The sequence below is a fragment of the Pseudophryne corroboree genome, chromosome 2 (assembly GCF_028390025.1).
Source record: "Pseudophryne corroboree isolate aPseCor3 chromosome 2, aPseCor3.hap2, whole genome shotgun sequence".
In the NCBI taxonomy this organism is placed as follows: domain Eukaryota; kingdom Metazoa; phylum Chordata; class Amphibia; order Anura; family Myobatrachidae; genus Pseudophryne; species Pseudophryne corroboree.
Genome location: NC_086445.1, coordinates 284993907 through 285011933, shown reverse-complemented (window position 1 = coordinate 285011933; position 18027 = coordinate 284993907). Strand labels below are relative to the sequence as shown.

Below are 18027 nucleotides of genomic sequence, written 5' to 3'. Positions count from 1 at the left end.
TGGGTAAGTGATCACAGTGTGCCCTGGGGTCTGGACATAGTCGAGTGCTGGGTTGGTTGGGAAAGTGGGAGCTCTGGACCAATCCTGTCCTATTTAGTGTCATCCCTCAAGTGCCTGTCGGTTTACAGACATAACACTGAGAGCTGATCACTGCTGGGAGTGGATGCTGTCTGCGGCAGAGACCCATCGGTTTAGGCTTGACTGGGCCGTGGACAGAGACTCCTCTTCCTTCCACCCACTTCATAGTACACTCGTGGTCCCATCTCTCTGGCGCCTGTTCATTTCAGTCGCGTCTCCTCCTTTCCGGGTCCAAGCGAGTCACGTGACTGTAGCTAAGCTTGTGCTGATAGTGTTCCGTCCTTGCTAGCTGTAGGGGATATTGTGAGGTAGTATCAGTGTCTTCAACGCGTTTCAGCCCTCTGGGAGTGGTGTATAAAAGTCTTGGTCTATTTAAAGGGATAGCTCTCTTTTGATTGGTCTTGTAATTAGTGTTTCATTGGTCACCATCGTTTGTCTCCTCCTTGTGCATAGGATCCCGGATTTGAGTGGTTCATGGAGCTAGCAATCAATCCTGAGTATTTCTTCCTAGGTCTGAATTTGATAGCTAATTTGGTAACATGCAGGAATGTCACTGTCTTATACCTGGTATAACAACACTTCTTTAATGATTTATTAGTTGGTAAATGTGATATGTTAAAGTAGATAGCTTGTGGAAATGTAGTAATTGGTGGTTTGCTGTTTGTTCTCAGGTGCAGCATATAGATTTGCAAGATTTAGTATTCAAAATTTGTGTTTATATTGACAGGCTAATTTCTATAATAAGTGGAATAATGTGGAACTGACCTTCCTTAAATGTGTATAGTAATTAGTTTATTTTTAGTATACTGCGCAAATATAATCATAAATTTGCTTATCATATAATTAATATATGGGTAATTGTTTGTAGGTCCATAGTAGAGTGTATGTCCTGATTGCCTACTATTGTTGATATTGGCTCAGTTTATGAGTAAGATTATTATTCACGGTCAATATAATTTGGCGAGTGATGAATTACTTTGTCGGATGTGTGAGTATGGAATGAGAATTTCTTATTTTTTTTAAATTTTTTACAGATAATTGCTTTCACTTCATTGTCAAGATTTAGTCGATAAGGAGCCAATGTTTTCAGTTCGTACATCCATCTTAGCTCAGTTGTATTTATTTGACGTGTGAAGTCTCCTCCCCTCCAGTTTGCGTGTACCTCCTGTATACCCAGAAACTGCAATGATCTCGGGTAACTGTTGTGTTTCTCTTTGTAATGTTTGGACAGGTTGCGGTCTTCATAGCCTCGTTTGATGTTTCTTATATGTTCACTAATTTGTGTTTTTAACAGTCGGGTGGTTCGTCCTATGTACGGTTTGTGACATTTGCACTCTATAAGGTAGATCATTTTTATTAGCAGGAGCTGGAAGCTGAGTGAAAAGGAGGTGCAGTGAGCTGGAACAACTGCAACTGCTAAGTGGAGTATAGGTGCCGCAGGAGAGAGTACTACGGCTGCATAAAAGTGAAGGACCAAGAACCGCACAAAGATAGATAAGTATAAGCCAGCTTAATTATTGTATAAGTGAGATTGCTTGTATTCTACTTTTTATTTTTTCTGCTTTTTCTTTGAGAGTAACAGGGAGTTAGACCTTACAAACAATATGGGAGGGGCTGTGATTGGGTACCTCACTCAGTGCATGTCGTGCAAGATGTATGCACACCTGGAGCTATCGGCCCAGTGTGATTACATCTGCACGAGGTGTGTGCGAACTGTTGCCCTGGAAGCCCAGGTAACTGATCTAGAGCAAACCGTAACGCGACTGAGGGAGATTCACAATCTCGAGCGTAGTATAGACAGAACGGTGGAGGAGTTGCGGGAGGGGTCACTGGTAGAAGAGGATGATGATCAGGTAGCCAGTTGGGTCACAGTTAGAAGGCAGAAAAAGAGGGGAAGGCTCGACATGTCCGAACTATCAAACCCGAACAAATTTGCCCGATTGGACGAGGAATCGGCGGATGATAGTGAAGAAATGACGGTGCCGGAGGAGACTGCTCCCTCTAGCATCCAGAGGAGCGGTCCCTCTGGCGCGGTTGGGATACAAGAAAGAGAGGTACCTAGTCAGATGGTGGTGGTAGGGGATTCTATCATCAGGAAGGCAGATAGGGCAATCTGCTACCGGGACCGTGATCGCCGTACAGTCTGTTGTCTCCCGGGTGCTCGGGTACGGCACATCGCGGACCGGGTAGATAGATTGTTGGGAGGGGCTGGGAAAGACCCGGCGGTCTTGGTGCACGTTGGCACCAATGACAAAGTTAGCGGAAGGTGGGATGTCCTTAAGAAAGACTATAGGGACTTAGGAAAGAAACTGAAGGCAAGGACATCTAAGGTAATATTCTCGGAATTATTACCCGTGCCACGCGCTAGTCCAGGGAGGCAGAGGGAGATTAGGGAGGTAAATGTGTGGCTTAGGGATTGGTGCAGGAAAGAGGGGTTTGTGCTCCTGGAACACTGGGCGTACTTCTCAGTCAGGCGCCATCTCTTTTGTCGTGACGGATTGCACCTGACTGAGGAGGGGGCAGCGGTGCTGGGGGGAAGGATTGTTAGAAGGTTGGAAGAGATTTTAAACTAGGAGCCTGGGGGGAGGATTTAGCTAGAATCTACGGGTCATGCAGTGAGAATAGTGGGGATGGCGGTAGTAAACGAAATGGGGGAGAAGTTGGGGGGAGGGTAAGAGCAGGCGGTAAGGTTACTAACATGGGTACTAAAAGAGATTTTACCAAAGCACTAACCAATGACGATTACAGGTCATCATTGCTACATAAGGTGAAAGATGTCCCTAACGCAAGGGAAAATACTTATCTTAGTTGTATGTATGTAAACGCCAGAAGCATTACTGGTAAAAAGGGTGAACTAGAAATACTTGCAGCAAGCAAACAGTATGATGTTATAGGCATTACTGAAACTTGGTGGGATGAATCTCATGATTGGACAGTCAATCTAGAGGGCTATACACTGTTTAGGAGATACAGACTAAATAAAAAGGGTGGAGGGGTGTGTCTTTACGTAAAGCCGTTTTTAAAACCTGATATACGGGAAGATATTCAGGAGGGGACTGTAGACACTGTCGAGACATTATGGGTAGAAATTGCATGCGGGGAAAAAGGAATAAAAAAGTTAGTATTGGGTGTATGCTATAGGCCGCCTGGTATCAACGCATCTGATGAGGAATTGTTGCTAAAGCAAATTGAAAGAGCAGCAGGAGTAGGAGACATAGTAGTGATGGGAGATTTTAACTATCCAGAGATAAACTGGAAAAACGATTCATGTGATACTGCTAGGGGCAATATGTTTTTAAACACACTTAATGATAACTACTTAGTCCAACTACTTGAGGAACCAACTAGGTACAATGCAATCTTAGACCTGGTATTAACAAACAATGGGGATTTGGTATCAGGTATTATAGTAGGGGAACCCATAGGAAACAGCGACCACAATATGGTCACATTCAATATCAGTTTCCATAAACAGCCCCATACTGGCTCAACTAGGACTCTAAACTTTAGCAAAGCAAATTTTGAAAAGATGAGGGTATTTTTCAGGGATATTGAATGGGAAGGTTTGTTTTTAGGAAAAAATACTACGGAGAAATGGGAGGTACTAAAATTCCTGCTAGCTAAAAATACACTCAAATTTATTCCTATGAGCAGCAAATAAAGGAATAACAATCATAAACCGATGTGGCTTAACAAAAAGATTAAGGAACTTATGGGCAAGAAAAGGCGAGCATTTAAAAAATACAAATCTGACGGGGAAGCAGAGTCATTTCAGCACTATAAGGAATGTAACAAAATTTGCAAAAAGGAAATAAGAGCGGCTAAAGTAGAAACTGAAAAACTAGTAGCAAAGGAAAGCAAAGCGAATCCCAAAAAATTATTTAAATACATTAATAGCAAGAGATTAAAGAAGGAGAGTATAGGCCCTTTAAAAGACAAGTTGGGAGTCTTAAGCAAAAATGATAATGACATAGCGGACACACTAAATGAGTTTTTTCCAACAGTATTCACTAGAGAGGACCCAATTCAGGGACTGACACACAATCTCAATAATGAGAATATCCCACTGATAGGTACTTATTTAAGCGAGGAAGTAGTCTGTGACCGATTAAAACATTTAAAGATTAATAAATCACCAGGGCACGATGGTATTCACCCAAGGGTTCTAATGGAGCTTCACTCTGAACTGGCAAAACCGCTATCTTTGATCTTTAAGGATTCAGTTATATCAGGTATGGTTCCCAAAGACTGGTGTATAGCGGAAGTAGTGCCTATATTCAAAAAGGGAAGTAAAGCTGAACCAGGTAATTATAGACCAGTTAGTCTTACATCTATAGTGGGGAAAGTATTAGAAGGTATTCTAAGAGATAGTATTCAGAAGTTCCTTGAAGTCAATAAGGTCATTAAAAGGAATCAACATGGGTTTATGAAGGACAGATCCTGTCAAACCAACTTACTTGGCTTTTATGAAACAGTAAGCGCAAACCTAGATCAGGGTAAAGACGTGGATGTAATCTTTTTAGACTTTGCCAAAGCATTCGATACTGTACCACACATGAGACTTATCTACAAGCTATAAGAATCAGGGCTAGGAAGCACAATATGCACTTGTTTGGACAGGTTGCGGTCTTCATAGCCTCGTTTGATGTTTCTTATATGTTCACTAATTTGTGTTTTTAACGGTCGGGTGGTTCGTCCTATGTACGGTTTGTGACATTTGCACTCTATAAGGTAGATAATTTTTATTAGCAGGAGCTGGAAGCTGAGTGAAAAGGAGGTGCAGTGAGCTGGAACAACTGCAACTGCTAAGTGGAGTATAGGTGCCGCAGGAGAGAGTACTACGGCTGCATAAAAGTGAAGGACCAAGAACCGCACAAAGATAGATAAGTATAAGCCAGCTTAATTATTGTATAAGTGAGATTGCTTGTATTCTACTTTTTATTTTTTCTGCTTTTTCTTTGAGAGTAACAGGGAGTTAGACCTTACAAACAATATGGGAGGGGCTGTGATTGGGTACCTCACTCAGTGCATGTCGTGCAAGATGTATGCACACCTGGAGCTATCGGCCCAGTGTGATTACATCTGCACGAGGTGTGTGCGAACTGTTGCCCTGGAAGCCCAGGTAACTGATCTAGAGCAAACCGTTACGCGACTGAGGGAGATTCACAATCTCGAGCGTAGTTTAGACAGAACGGTGGAGGAGTTGCGGGAGGGGTCACTGGTAGAAGAGGATGATGATCAGGTAGCCAGTTGGGTCACAGTTAGAAGGAAGAAAAAGAGGGGGAGGCTCGACATCTCCGAACTATCAAACCTGAACAAATTTGCCCGATTGGACGAGGAATCGGCGGATGATAGTGAAGAAATGACGGTGCCGGAGGAGACTGCTCCCTCTAGCATCCAGAGGAGCGGTCCCTCTGGCGCGGTTGGGATAAAAGAAAGAGAGGTACCTAGTCAGATGGTGGTGGTAGGGGATTCTATCATCAGGAAGGCAGATAGGGCAATCTGCTACCGGGACCGTGATCGCCGTACAGTCTGTTGTCTCCCGGGTGCTCGGGTACGGCACATCGCGGACCGGGTAGATAGATTGTTGGGAGGGGCTGGGAAAGACCCGGTGGTCTTGGTGCACGTTGGCACCAATGACAAAGTTAGCGGAAGGTGGGATGTCCTTAAGAAAGACTATAGGGACTTAGGAAAGAAACTGAAGGCAAGGACATCTAAGGTAATATTCTCGGAATTATTACCCGTGCCACGCGCTAGTCCAGGGAGGCAGAGGGAGATTAGGGAGGTAAATGTGTGGCTTAGGGATTGGTGCAGGAAAGAGGGGTTTGTGCTCCTGGAACACTGGGCGTACTTCTCAGTCAGGCGCCATCTCTTTTGTCGTGACGGATTGCACCTAACTGAGGAGGGGGCAGCGGTGCTGGGGGGAAGGATTGTTAGAAGGTTGGAAGAGATTTTAAACTAGGAGCCTGGGGGGAGGATTTAGCTAGAATCTACGGGTCATGCAGTGAGAATAGTGGGGATGGCGGTAGTAAACGAAATGGGGGAGAAGTTGGGGGGAATCAGGGCTAGGAAGCACAATATGCACTTGGGTCAAAAACTGGTTAGATAATAGGGAGCAGCGCGTTGTGGTTAATGGATCTTTTTCAACTTGGACTGAAGTGCTAAGTGGTGTGCCGCAAGGCTCAGTATTAGGACCGCTATTGTTCAATATTTTCAATAACGACCTAACAGAAGGTCTAGAGAGCATGGTGTCAATTTTTGCAGATGATACCAAATTGTGTAAGGCTATAAATACAGAGGAGGATGCCGAGTCTCTTCAGAACGACTTAGTTAAATTAGAAGCATGGGCAGCCAAATGGAGAATGCGCTTCAACACAGAGAAGTGTAAGGTAATGCACTGTGGTAACGAGAACAAAAATTACACCTACCTACTAAATGGGGTAAAATTAGGGGATTCTGTACTGGAAAAGGACTTAGGTGTCCTCATAGATAGCAAGCTAAGCAGTAGTACCCAAAGTAGGACTGCAGCAAAGAAGGCTAATAAGATATTAGCATGCATAAAACGGGGTATTGATGCTAGGGACGAGAGTATTATACTCCCGTTATATAAATCACTAGTGAGGCCACACCTTGAATACTGTGTACAATTCTGGACACCGTACTACAAAAAGGATATCCTGGAGCTAGAAAAGGTACAGAGGAGGGCGACCAAACTAATTAAGGGCGTGGAGACGATGGAATACAAGGAAAGGCTTGAAAGACTAGGCATGTTTACATTGGAAAAGCGGAGACTAATAGGGGATATGATCAACATCTACAAATATATAAGGGGACAATACACAGAGCTTGCGCGGGACCTGTTTTTGGTTCGATCAACACAGAGGACTCGTGGACACTCGCTCAGGTTAGAGGAGAGGAGATTCCGCACAATACGTCGTAAAGGCTTTTTCACGGTAAGGACAATACGTGTTTGGAATTCCCTGCCCGAGGGAGTTGTAATGGCGGAATCTGTCAACACCTTTAAGAATGGGTTAGATAAATTCCTAATGGATAAGGATATCCAGGGGTATGGTGCATAGTCATGCATTATAGTTACTATAAATAGGGATAAAATGCAACGGCTGACAGCAGCATCAGTCAGAAATTTTAGTCAAATCATCATGCATAGGAGACCACAAATAGGTTGAACTCGATGGACAATTGTCTTTTTTCAACCTCAGATACTATGTTACTATGTATGTTACCCCCTTACTGATACATGTTAACCTATCTTTCATGTTGTACTGTTTGTCTGTAATGTTAAATCTGAAATGTACTATGGGTTTTGTACTGCGTGATCCTGAGTTGGTGCATCCTAAATATGAACCGCAATGATAGAATACTTTCTTAGGAGTAGTGGTACCAATGGTGGTTTGTTTTAGTGTCTTTGGAGGGATGTGGTTGTGAACTAACTTTTTCTTTATATCTGGGGCCTTCCTGAACACTATTTTGTGTTTTACTGGTAGTATATCTCCCAAAATGTCATCCTCCAACAGTATAGGCCAGTGTTTCCTCAGTATGTTCTGTACTTTCCTAGCTTGTTGTGAATAATTGGTTACGAAAAGAACATCTTGCCCCTGCTTGTTTTTGTTCTTTTTCTCTTTATATTTGAGTAATTCGGCCCTATCTATGGTGCTTACTTGTTCAAAGGCTTGCCGCACTTGTTCTGTTTTGTATAGTTTTTCTTCAAATTGTGTTGATAGGTCTTGTCCCTAGGTTTAGTAATCCTCCAATTTTGAACAGTTTCTGCGTAGTCTGATGAACTGTCCTTTCGGTATTATTTGCAACCAACTGGGGTGATGCCAGCTGGTTGATAAAATAAAACTATTAACGTCTACTGTCTTGTGAAATGTGTTGGTGTGTAACTGTCCGTTGTCTATGAATATGTTCAAGTCCAAAAACTCTACATTGGTCTTGCTGTATTTGCTCGTGAATTTAAGATTGTCGTTGGAGTTCATGTAGTCCAAAAACTCCCTGAGTTTGTCCTCCTGTCCCCGCCAAATGAAAAATATATTGTCTATGTATCTGGACCAGATGTATTGGTCCTCCTAGCAACTCATGAATAGATTTGCGTAGCTCAGGGCGAATCTCATGCCCATGGCTGTACCGGTAATTTGTAAATAGAATTGATTTTCAAACCACACATAATTGTGTCTAAGTATGAAATTGTTGCTATCGAGTACAAAGTTTCTCTGTAGTAATGTCATACTATCATCTTGTTGTAAGTGATGGTCAATACTGGTGAGTCCCTGATTGTGGTCGATTCTTGAGTATAATGATGTAACATCAGTTGTGACTAACCATAGGTCATTGTCCCATTTGATGTCTTGAAGGCGATTAAGGATGTGTGTAGTGCCTCTCAGATATGATGGCTGTTTTTGTACATAAGGCTGTAGGATGGTATTTAGATATTCCGAGAGATGTGACGCGAGTGACCCAGTTCCAGATATTATAGGTCTACCGGGTGGAGAAATGGGATTCTTGTGTACCTTTGACAGGTAATAGAATACTGGAATGACGGGATGTTGTGTTTGTAGGAATTCATGCTCCTGTTTGTTTAGGATGCCGTTACTCCTGCCAATCTGTAGGTGTTTTTCGAATTGTTTTTTGATGGGCAGTGTGGGATCATGGTTAAGTTTTGTGTATGTGAGGTTGTCATCCAGAATCCTGTGTGCCTCTGCCAGGTAATCTGCTTTATTGAGTACCACTATTCCACCTCCTTTATCTGCAGGTTTGATTATTAGTAAATGGTTTTCTTGTAAATTCTTGAGTGCCAAAAGTTCATGTTTCGTCAGATTGTTGCTAATGTTTTTGGTATTGATTGTGTCTTAATGAATGTATCAAGTTGTGCTCCTTTCATGTGGCTGGGATAAAAGTTGGATAGTGGTCTTTTCAGGGCTGCCTAGTGCAGCCCCCCAAACCCCCCCCCCCTCCCATTAGTGACCTGGAGGCAGGGCTATAGAAGAGGCGGTGAGTGCATCCTGGGAACAGTCAATGCTTTAGCCAGTTGGTGACTCGGATCAAGATCCAACTCTGCACCCCAATGTTATTCCCTGTGGAATACCAGTGTACCCCGCTGCAGAAACAAGCAATATTCCTTTACCACAATTCAGGGTGATGTGTGCAGCCATACACTGCTCAGAATTGAACTGCCCCCTAAGAACACTACCTTACTACAAGCAAACAGAGTACACTGGGGATAATGTATCACCTTGGTGCAGTGTACACATGTGCGGTTGGTTTGGGGCCGGGTGACCGGCAGTGGGGATCCCAGTGGTCAGCATACCGACCACAGGATCCCGGCTGCAGAATGCCGGCAGGAAGGAAGAGGGGGAGGGGTTGTCGAGCGAAACAAAGCCCTTTGCGGGCTGGATGGCTCGCTGCGCTCGTCAAAGGTTCTATTCCCACTCTATGGGTGTTGTGGACACCCACGAGTGTCAAAAGTCCCTGTTAGTCGGCCAACTGTAGGTCTTTTGATTGCTGGGCATCCTGTAGTCGGCATGGTGACATCGGGATTCCGAGCGTTGGTCACATGACCAGATCCCGCAAGAGTTATCAATCAGCTCTATAGACCTTTTCTACAAAAGGCAAAGATGACAATAGGATTGGTTGCCATCAGGTACAGCATATTTCTTAACAATGCACCAGGACATTAAGTTAGCATACCACATCATTCATCCATCCATGACCTAACCGCGCTGAGGATACACACGCAACTGGTTTGAGTTTTAAAAAAAAAACTGATAAGGAGGCGGACGTGGAATGTTTGTTGAAGACACAAAACAGATTAGCAGAGGTGTTGGTTAATAAGTACCTCATTCTTCCTATATCACTGGAATATACACAGCACCAGTACTGTGCTTATTCAAAAAGACTTCAGTATTCTACTAACATAAATAATATTTATTGTCAAACCCATAGTCGTGGCTTATCATGGCGAGACTTAATGTCAGTCTCTACATCTGTGCACAACATACTGTTTGAGATGCTGACAAGTCAAGCAATAACATTTAGAGAGGGTGTTATTTACAACCCAGTTTCCATTTTTTTGGACGCAAGCCACAGGGAGAAAGCACTGCCAATTACAGATTATACTGAGTAGGCACAGAATTATCAAATGTATTTACATGCCCCCAGTGCTAATGTAATTACTACCAATGTAACTACTAACCCATCAACCTTAGATGAAAATGCCAAACAATGTAATTATATTGTGGGACGTTTGTTTGGAGCATGATTCCTAAAATTAGCACAATGAAAACTTTGCACAGCTTCTTCTTCACGTAAGCACCTAATAAATCCAATCCTATACAGTCTACCTTTTATGCCTGACAGCAGCTATTTCTGCTCTTGTTTTGTAGCGTAAAAAAAAAAAAAGACTGAATAATGTGACTTAAAAAAAAAGCACCATTAGAAGACATAAACATGGCCCATATACAGTACAATTTAAAACCGCTGTACAACTAAAGCTAAAATCAAGACATTTTAAAATTACACATAATCTAGAAGTTTTGTTTGCACCCTCACAACTTACACGCACATATTTCTTTACCCTAATTTCACCTGATTTTCCTTATGTAAAAAAGAATTATTACATGGGTGTGCATCAATAAGTCGACAGACACTAGGTCAACATGCACACCTGCAAAGGTTGACCGGTACAAAAGGACAACACAGTAAAAAGGTTGACCCGGAAATAGTCAACACAGCAAAGTAACACTTTTTTCCCTTCATTTTTGGGTGTCATTTTGTATGGTTAAATACATGTGACCCCGATTAGGGTACCACTTTGCTCGCTATACTTCAGGCAAGTGTTACTATTCCCAAAAGTAGTCCATGTGGATGGTAAAGTCCGAAAAAGTTGAAAAACATCCCCAAAAAAGTGTGTCGACCTTTTTCATGTCTACCGTTTGTACCTGCCGACAGAATGCATGTCGACCTATCATCCAGATAGGTAACATAGAAACATAGAATTTGACGGCAGATAAGAACCACTTGGCCCATCTAGTCGGTCCCCTTTTTTTTATCCTTTAGGTAATCTCAACCCTTTTTGAACCTTAATTCCTCTGTAAGGATATTCATATGCCTATCCCAAGCATGTTTAAATTGCTCTACAGTCTTAGACTCTACCACCTCTGATGGGAAGCTATTCCACTTATCCACTACCCTTTCTATGAAGTAATTTTTCCTTAAATTTCCCCTGAACCTGCCTCCCTCCAGTTTCAGTGTATGTCTTAGAGTTCTAATACTTCTTTTCCTTTGAAGAATGTTTCCCTCCTGAAATTTGTTAAGACCCTTGATATATTTGAAAGTTTCTATCATGTCCCCCCTTTCCCTTCTCTCCTCCAAACTATACATGTTAAGATCTTTTAGCCTTTCCGGGTAACTTTTGTGATGTAGGCCATGCACCATTTTAGTTACCCTTCTTTGTACACTCTCTAATGTATTTATATCCTTCTGGAGATATGGTCTCCAGAACTGGACACAGTATTCCAGATGAGGCCGTACCTATGACCTATACAGTGGCATTATTACTTCTTTTTTCCTGCTACTGATTCCTCTCCCTATGCAACCAAGCATCTGACTTGCCTTTCTCATTGCTCTGTTGCATTGCTTTCCTGCCTTTAAGTCACTTGAAATAGTGACTCCTAAATCCCTTTTCTCCTCAGTAGTTTCCATTATAGTACCCTTGATACTATATTTAGCCTTTGGGTTTTTGAGGCCCAAGTGCATGATTTTGCATTTTTTTAACATTAAACTGTAGTTGCCATGTTCTTGACATTTCTCAAGCCTAGCTAGGTCATCAATCATTTGTTTTACCCCTCCTGGTATGTCTACCCTGTTGCATATCTTTGCATCATCTGAAAAAAGGCATACTTTCCCTTCAACACCATTTGCAATGTCACCAATAAAGATATTAAAGAGAACTGGTCCGAGTACAGACCCCTGGGGTACTCCACTGGTAACATATCCCTCCATAGATTACACTCCACTTACTATAACTGTCTGCAGGATAGGAAACAACCAGGTTCTTATCCATTCAACTGTTTTATAATCAACCCCAGGCTTTCAAGTTTATTTAGCAGTCTGTGATGTGGGACAGTGTCAAATGCCTTACTAAAGTCAAGATATGCTACATGTACAGCTCCCCCTTGATCTATTATTTTCATCACAGAGTCAAAAAAGTCAATAAGATTTCTTTGGCATGATCTCCCACCAGTAAATCCATGCTGTTTTGGATCCTGTAGGTTACTTGATTTAAGATATTCCACAACTCTTTCTTTTAATAGTTTTTCTATTACTTTCCCTACTACTGATGTAAGGCTTACTGGTCTGTAGTTAGTTACTTGCTTCTTCCTTGCTTCCACTTTTGTACAGTGGAACTACATTCGCTCTTTTCCAGTACTCTGGAATGGCACCTGTATTTAGTGCCTGGTTAAATAATTATGTTAATGGTGCCACAAGCACATCTTTTAGTATCCTTGGGTGTATCCCATCTGGGCCCCATTGATTTATCCAATTTTAGTTTTGAAAGTTCTATTAAGACCTTCTCCTCTGTAAATGTACTTTCATCTACCTTATTTTTATGAATATACTGCAACTTAACTGTGGCCCCTTCCCTTCTCCTTCTGTAGTAAATACTGAGCAAAAATATTTAGGTGATCTGCTATTGCCTTGTCTCCCTCCACCAAATTCTCACTCTCTGTTTTAAGTCTTATTATTCCTCCATTTGATTTTCTCCTTTCATTTATATACTTAAAAAACGTTTTGCCCCCTTTATCTACTGACTGGGACATTATTAACCTTATTACACTGTAGAACTAAACAGAAGTTCCATCTCCCACAGATGTACCCCAAAAAGTAAATTATGTTCACTAAGAAATAAAACATTCCGTGACATGAAAAAGTGGCCTGGCAAATAAAAGAGGAATACAGCAGTCATGGAATAGTCTTACCTGTCTCTCGGCAAACTGTATGTGGACATCTTCCTTCTGAACATTCTTGATCATTACTGTGATGATGACTTGAGATTCTGTTTGGTACCAGTCATACCTTTATGGGAAGAGGAGAGATAATAAATAAGCAAAAGAAAACCAAAAGATTTTATTTTAGTCAGCTGTACAAAATATAATTACAGCTTTTTGCGTCAATAAACTAATTTTCTTTACTACATAAATGGCCTGATTCCAATATGAATGGCGTTAGTATCGCTGTTGCATAATTGCACGTAGCAGCAATGCTAACATATAACAATGCAGCAGGAGGCATCTGTTGTAAATAGACGCTGCTGCGTCTGAGGGTGCTGCATCAGATCACTTTGCGACACCATTGGCCGGTTCAGTAGCCTTCTGGTTACGCAGACTGGCAGTGGCAGCTCCATAAAGGAGGCCAATAAATCTGCACCGGCAGATGCAGACAACGTCCTTGGCACTCCCTGAAAACGGGGTGACAGAGTTATTTTTAGAAATAACCAGCCAGCACCAACCCCTACCCGCCCCCAAATGGCCACAGCCTGTCAAAACAGGCAGCAGCTGACGAGCACTGCAAGGGCGATCGCAGTACTCGTTCTGCAATGCAGCACATATCGCTCACCATCGGAATAGTACACAACCATCGAGTTTACATATTAATCATAATCAGGCTCACAGTACAACGTATTTAAAAATAAAGCAAAACTAAGATACAAAGTATAAAGTCACAGGAACCTAAAGGAAAAGATGCAAAAACCTCAAAGAAAACAATTACACAAACATATTGTTACTTATTTATATAGCACCAGTATATTGCACTGCGCTTTACAATTGTCAAAAACGTTATGAAACAAGACTAGAGAACAACAGATAAGACAAACCAGGCTGCAATCATTTTGCGTCATAAGTATGACACAAGACGTGTGGCGCGACTTTGACGCCACAAATGTTTGGTACTGGAGTTTCGCACGATGTTGTCTGGCCAGCGAGTTGTCAGAGTGTAGAAAGAAAACATATAACAACATTATATGTGACTGTGTAGACTAGGGAGGATAATTCGGTAGAAAGCTTGTGGTGGATCTGGAATTTCATAAACTACCTGAAAAGCTATGTTTTGTGGAAATGTTTGTTTTGGAACAGTGGGTACTAGCTTCTTTTAACCACTTTACTTGCATGGACAGATCACATGCGACCGCGCCGCCCCACTGTGTCCCCCAGTGTTTGACAAGGAGATGCTTTCTGCAGATGTGCATAACATAATATTTAAATGTTTTAAAAAATACTATTTAAACTATATTAAATTAAACATTTTTAAAAAACAGTGTTATGAATGTTTTTGAAGGGAAAAATAGTTAAGTGGTTAAATAAATTGCATTCCCCCTACACACACATAAATGGCGATAAAATACTTAAATAAAAGTGATTTATTTATTTTTTACACCATAATATGTGGAAAACGACTTATAATGAACCGTACGGTATATTACTGTCTAGTATATTCTGTTGCTTCACAATATAAATATATCTATTTAACCTATACCAGAGGTGGTCTTTTCTCCAAAGGAATTCTGTTTGCTTAGCAATATTCTCCGATACTAAGCAAAACATGTTCAATTAGTATATTTGTATATTCAAATTTATCATAAATCTTTTAAAATGTGAGGAGAGACTCTCCAAGACTATATTACTGATTAACATTTGTACGCCAAACTTAGTACATCTTGGGACAGTCCCACTAGAAATCAAACCGAAATAACATTCCAAGACAAAATGTAGAAAAGCTTGCAATCAAAAGTGGCAAATATCCTCTGGAGTATCAACAACTACCATCCGGAGTGATTAAGCTTTAATAAAAAAATTAAAAAAAAAATAAGAATTTACTCACCGGTAATTCTATTTCTCGTAGTCCGTAGTGGATGCTGGGAACTCCGTAAGGACCATGGGGAATAGCGGGCTCCGAAGGAGGCTGGGCACTCTAGAAAGATCTTAGACTACCTGGTGTGCACTGGCCCCTCCCACCATGACCCTCCTCCAAGCCTCAGTTAGGTACCGTGCCCGGACGAGCGTACACAATAAGGAAGGATATTGAATCCCGGGTAAGACTCATACCAGCCACACCAATCACACCGTACAACTCGTGATATGAAACACAGTTAACAGTATGAAACAATAGAGCCTCTCAACAGATGGCTCAACAATAACCCGATTTAGTTAACAATAACTATGTACAAGTAATGCAGATAAACCGCACTTGGGATGGGCGCCCAGCATCCACTACGGACTACGAGAAATAGAATTACCGGTGAGTAAATTCTTATTTTCTCTAACGTCCTAGTGGATGCTGGGAACTCCGTAAGGACCATGGGGATTATACCAAAGCTCCCAAACGGGCGGGAGAGTGCGGATGACTCTGCAGCACCGAATGAGAGAACTCCAGGTCCTCCTCAGCCAGGGTATCAAATTTGTAGAATTTTGCAAACGTGTTTGCCCCTGACCAAGTAGCTGCTCGGCAAAGTTGTAAAGCCGAGACCCCTCGGGCAGCCGCCCAAGATGAGCCCACCTTCCTTGTGGAATGGGCATTGACAGATTTTGGCTGTGGCAGGCCTGCCACAGTATGTGCAAGCTGAATTGTACTACAAATCCAACGAGCAATAGTCTGCTTAGAAGCAGGAGCACCCAGCTTGTTGGGTGCATATAGGATAAACAGCGAGTCAGATTTTCTGACTCCAGCCGTCCTGGAAACATATATTTTCAGGGCCCTGACAACGTCTAGCAACTTGGAGTCCTCCAAATCCTTAGTAGCCGCAGGCACCACAATAGGCTGGTTCAGGTGAAACGCTGACACCACCTTAGGGAGAAACTGGGGACGAGTCCTCAATTCTGCCCTATCCATATGGAAAATCAAATAAGGGCTTTTACAAGACAAAGCCGCCAATTTTGATACTCGCCTGGCAGAAGCCAAGGCAAATAACATAACCACCTTCCATGTGAGATATTTCAGATCCACGGTTTTTAGTGGTTCAAACCAAAGTGATTTTAAGAAAACTCAACACCACGTTGAGATCCCAAGGTGCCACAGGAGGCACAAACGGGGGCTGACTATGCAGCACTCCTTTTATAAATGTCTGAACTTCAGGTACTGAAGCTAGTTCTTTTTTGAAAGAAAATCGACAGAGCCGAGATCTGTACCTTAATGGAACCCAATTTAAGGCCCATAGTCACTCCTGCTTGCAGGAAATGCAGAAATCGACCTAGTTGAAATTCCTCTGTTGGGGCCCTTTCGGCCTCACACCATGCAACATATTTTCGCCATATGCGGTGATAATGAGTTGCTGTAACCTCTTTCCTGGCTTTAGTAAGCGTAGGAATTACTTCCTCCGGAATACCCTTTTCCTTCAGGATCCGGCGTTCAACCGCCATGCCGTCAAACGCAGCCGCGGTAAGTCTTGGAACAGACAGGGCCCCTGCTGCCGCAGGTCCTGACTGAGTGGCAGAGGCCATTGGTCCTCTGATATAAATTCTTGAAGTTCTGGGTACCAAGCTCTTCTTGGCCATCCACGAGTATCGTTCTTACTCCTCGCCTTCTTATTATTCTCAGTACCTTTGGTATGAGAGGCAGAGGGGAGAACACCTAAACCGACTGGTACACCCACGGTGTTACCAGAGCGTCCATAGCTATCGCCTGAGGGTCCCTTGACCTGGAGCAATATCTTTTATAGCTTTTTGTTAAGGCGGGACGCCATCATGTCCACCTGTGGCCTTTCCCAATGGTGTACAATCCTATTGGAAGACTTCTGGAGGAAGTCCCCATTCTCCCGGGTGGAGGTCGTGTCTGTTGAGAAGATCTGCTTCCCAGTTGTCCACTCCGGGAATGAACACTGCTGACAGTGCTAACACATGATTTTCCGCCTATCGGAGAATCCTTGTGGCTTCTGCCATCGCCATCCTGCTTTTTGTGCCGCCCTGTTGATTACATGGGCGACTGCCGTGATGTTGTCTGATTGGATCAGTACCGGCTGGTTTTGAAGCAGAGGCCTTGCTGGCCTCAGGGCATTGTAAATGGCCCTCAGATCCAGAATATTTATGTGTAGGGAAATAACCTGACTTGACCAAAGTCCCTGGAAGTTTCTTCCCTATGTGACTGCCCCCCAGCCTCAAAGGCTGGAATCCATGGTCACTAGGACCTAGTCCTGTATGCCGAACCTGCGGCCCTCTTGAAGATGGGCACTCTGCAGCCACCACAGTAGAGATACCCTGGTCCTTGGAGACAGGGTTATCAGCCTATGCATCGGAAGATGCGATCCGGACCACTTGTCCAACAGGTCCCTCTGAAAAGTTCTTGTATGGAACCTGCCTAATGGGATTGCTTCGTAAGAAGCTAGCATTTTTCCCAGGACTCGCGTGCAATGATGCACCGCTACCTATTTTGGTTTCAGGAGGTCTCTGACTAGAGATGACAACTCCTTGGCTTTCTCCTCCGGGAGAAACACTATTTCTGGTTTATGTCCAGAACCATCCCCAGGAACAGTAGACGTGTCATAGGAACCAGCTGTGACTTTGGACTGTTTAGAATCCACCTATGCTGTTGTAGCACTTTCCAAAATAGTGCTACCCCGACTACCAACTGCTCCTTGGACCTCGCCCTTATAACGAGATTGTCCAATTACGGGATAATTACAACTCCCTTTTTTTTGAAGGAGTATCATCATTTCGGCCATTACCTTGATAAAACACCCTCGGTGCCATGTACAGTCCAAACGGCAGTGTCTGGACTTGGTAATGGTAATCCTGTACCACAAATCTGAGGTACTCCTGGCGAGGATGGTAAATGGGGACATGCAGGTAAGCATCCTTGATGTCCCGGGATACCATGTAATCCCCCTCGTCCAGGCTTGCAATAACCGCCCTGAGCGATTCCATCTTGAACTTGAATTTTTTT

General features: G+C 42.8%; 1 protein-coding gene across 5 annotated transcripts in view; it reads right to left on the bottom strand.

Annotated features, from left to right (window-relative positions):
* The window catches only part of SUGT1 (SGT1 homolog, MIS12 kinetochore complex assembly cochaperone), a 321635-nt gene that overhangs the window by 137338 nt on the left and 166270 nt on the right, over positions 1–18027 (bottom strand). For all 5 annotated transcript variants that reach the window (XM_063952887.1, XM_063952891.1, XM_063952889.1 and 2 more), the window contains exon 10: positions 13074–13170. In XM_063952887.1, coding sequence (XP_063808957.1) covers positions 13074–13170 — 97 coding nt within the window. The remainder of the gene's footprint in view (positions 1–13073; positions 13171–18027) is intronic.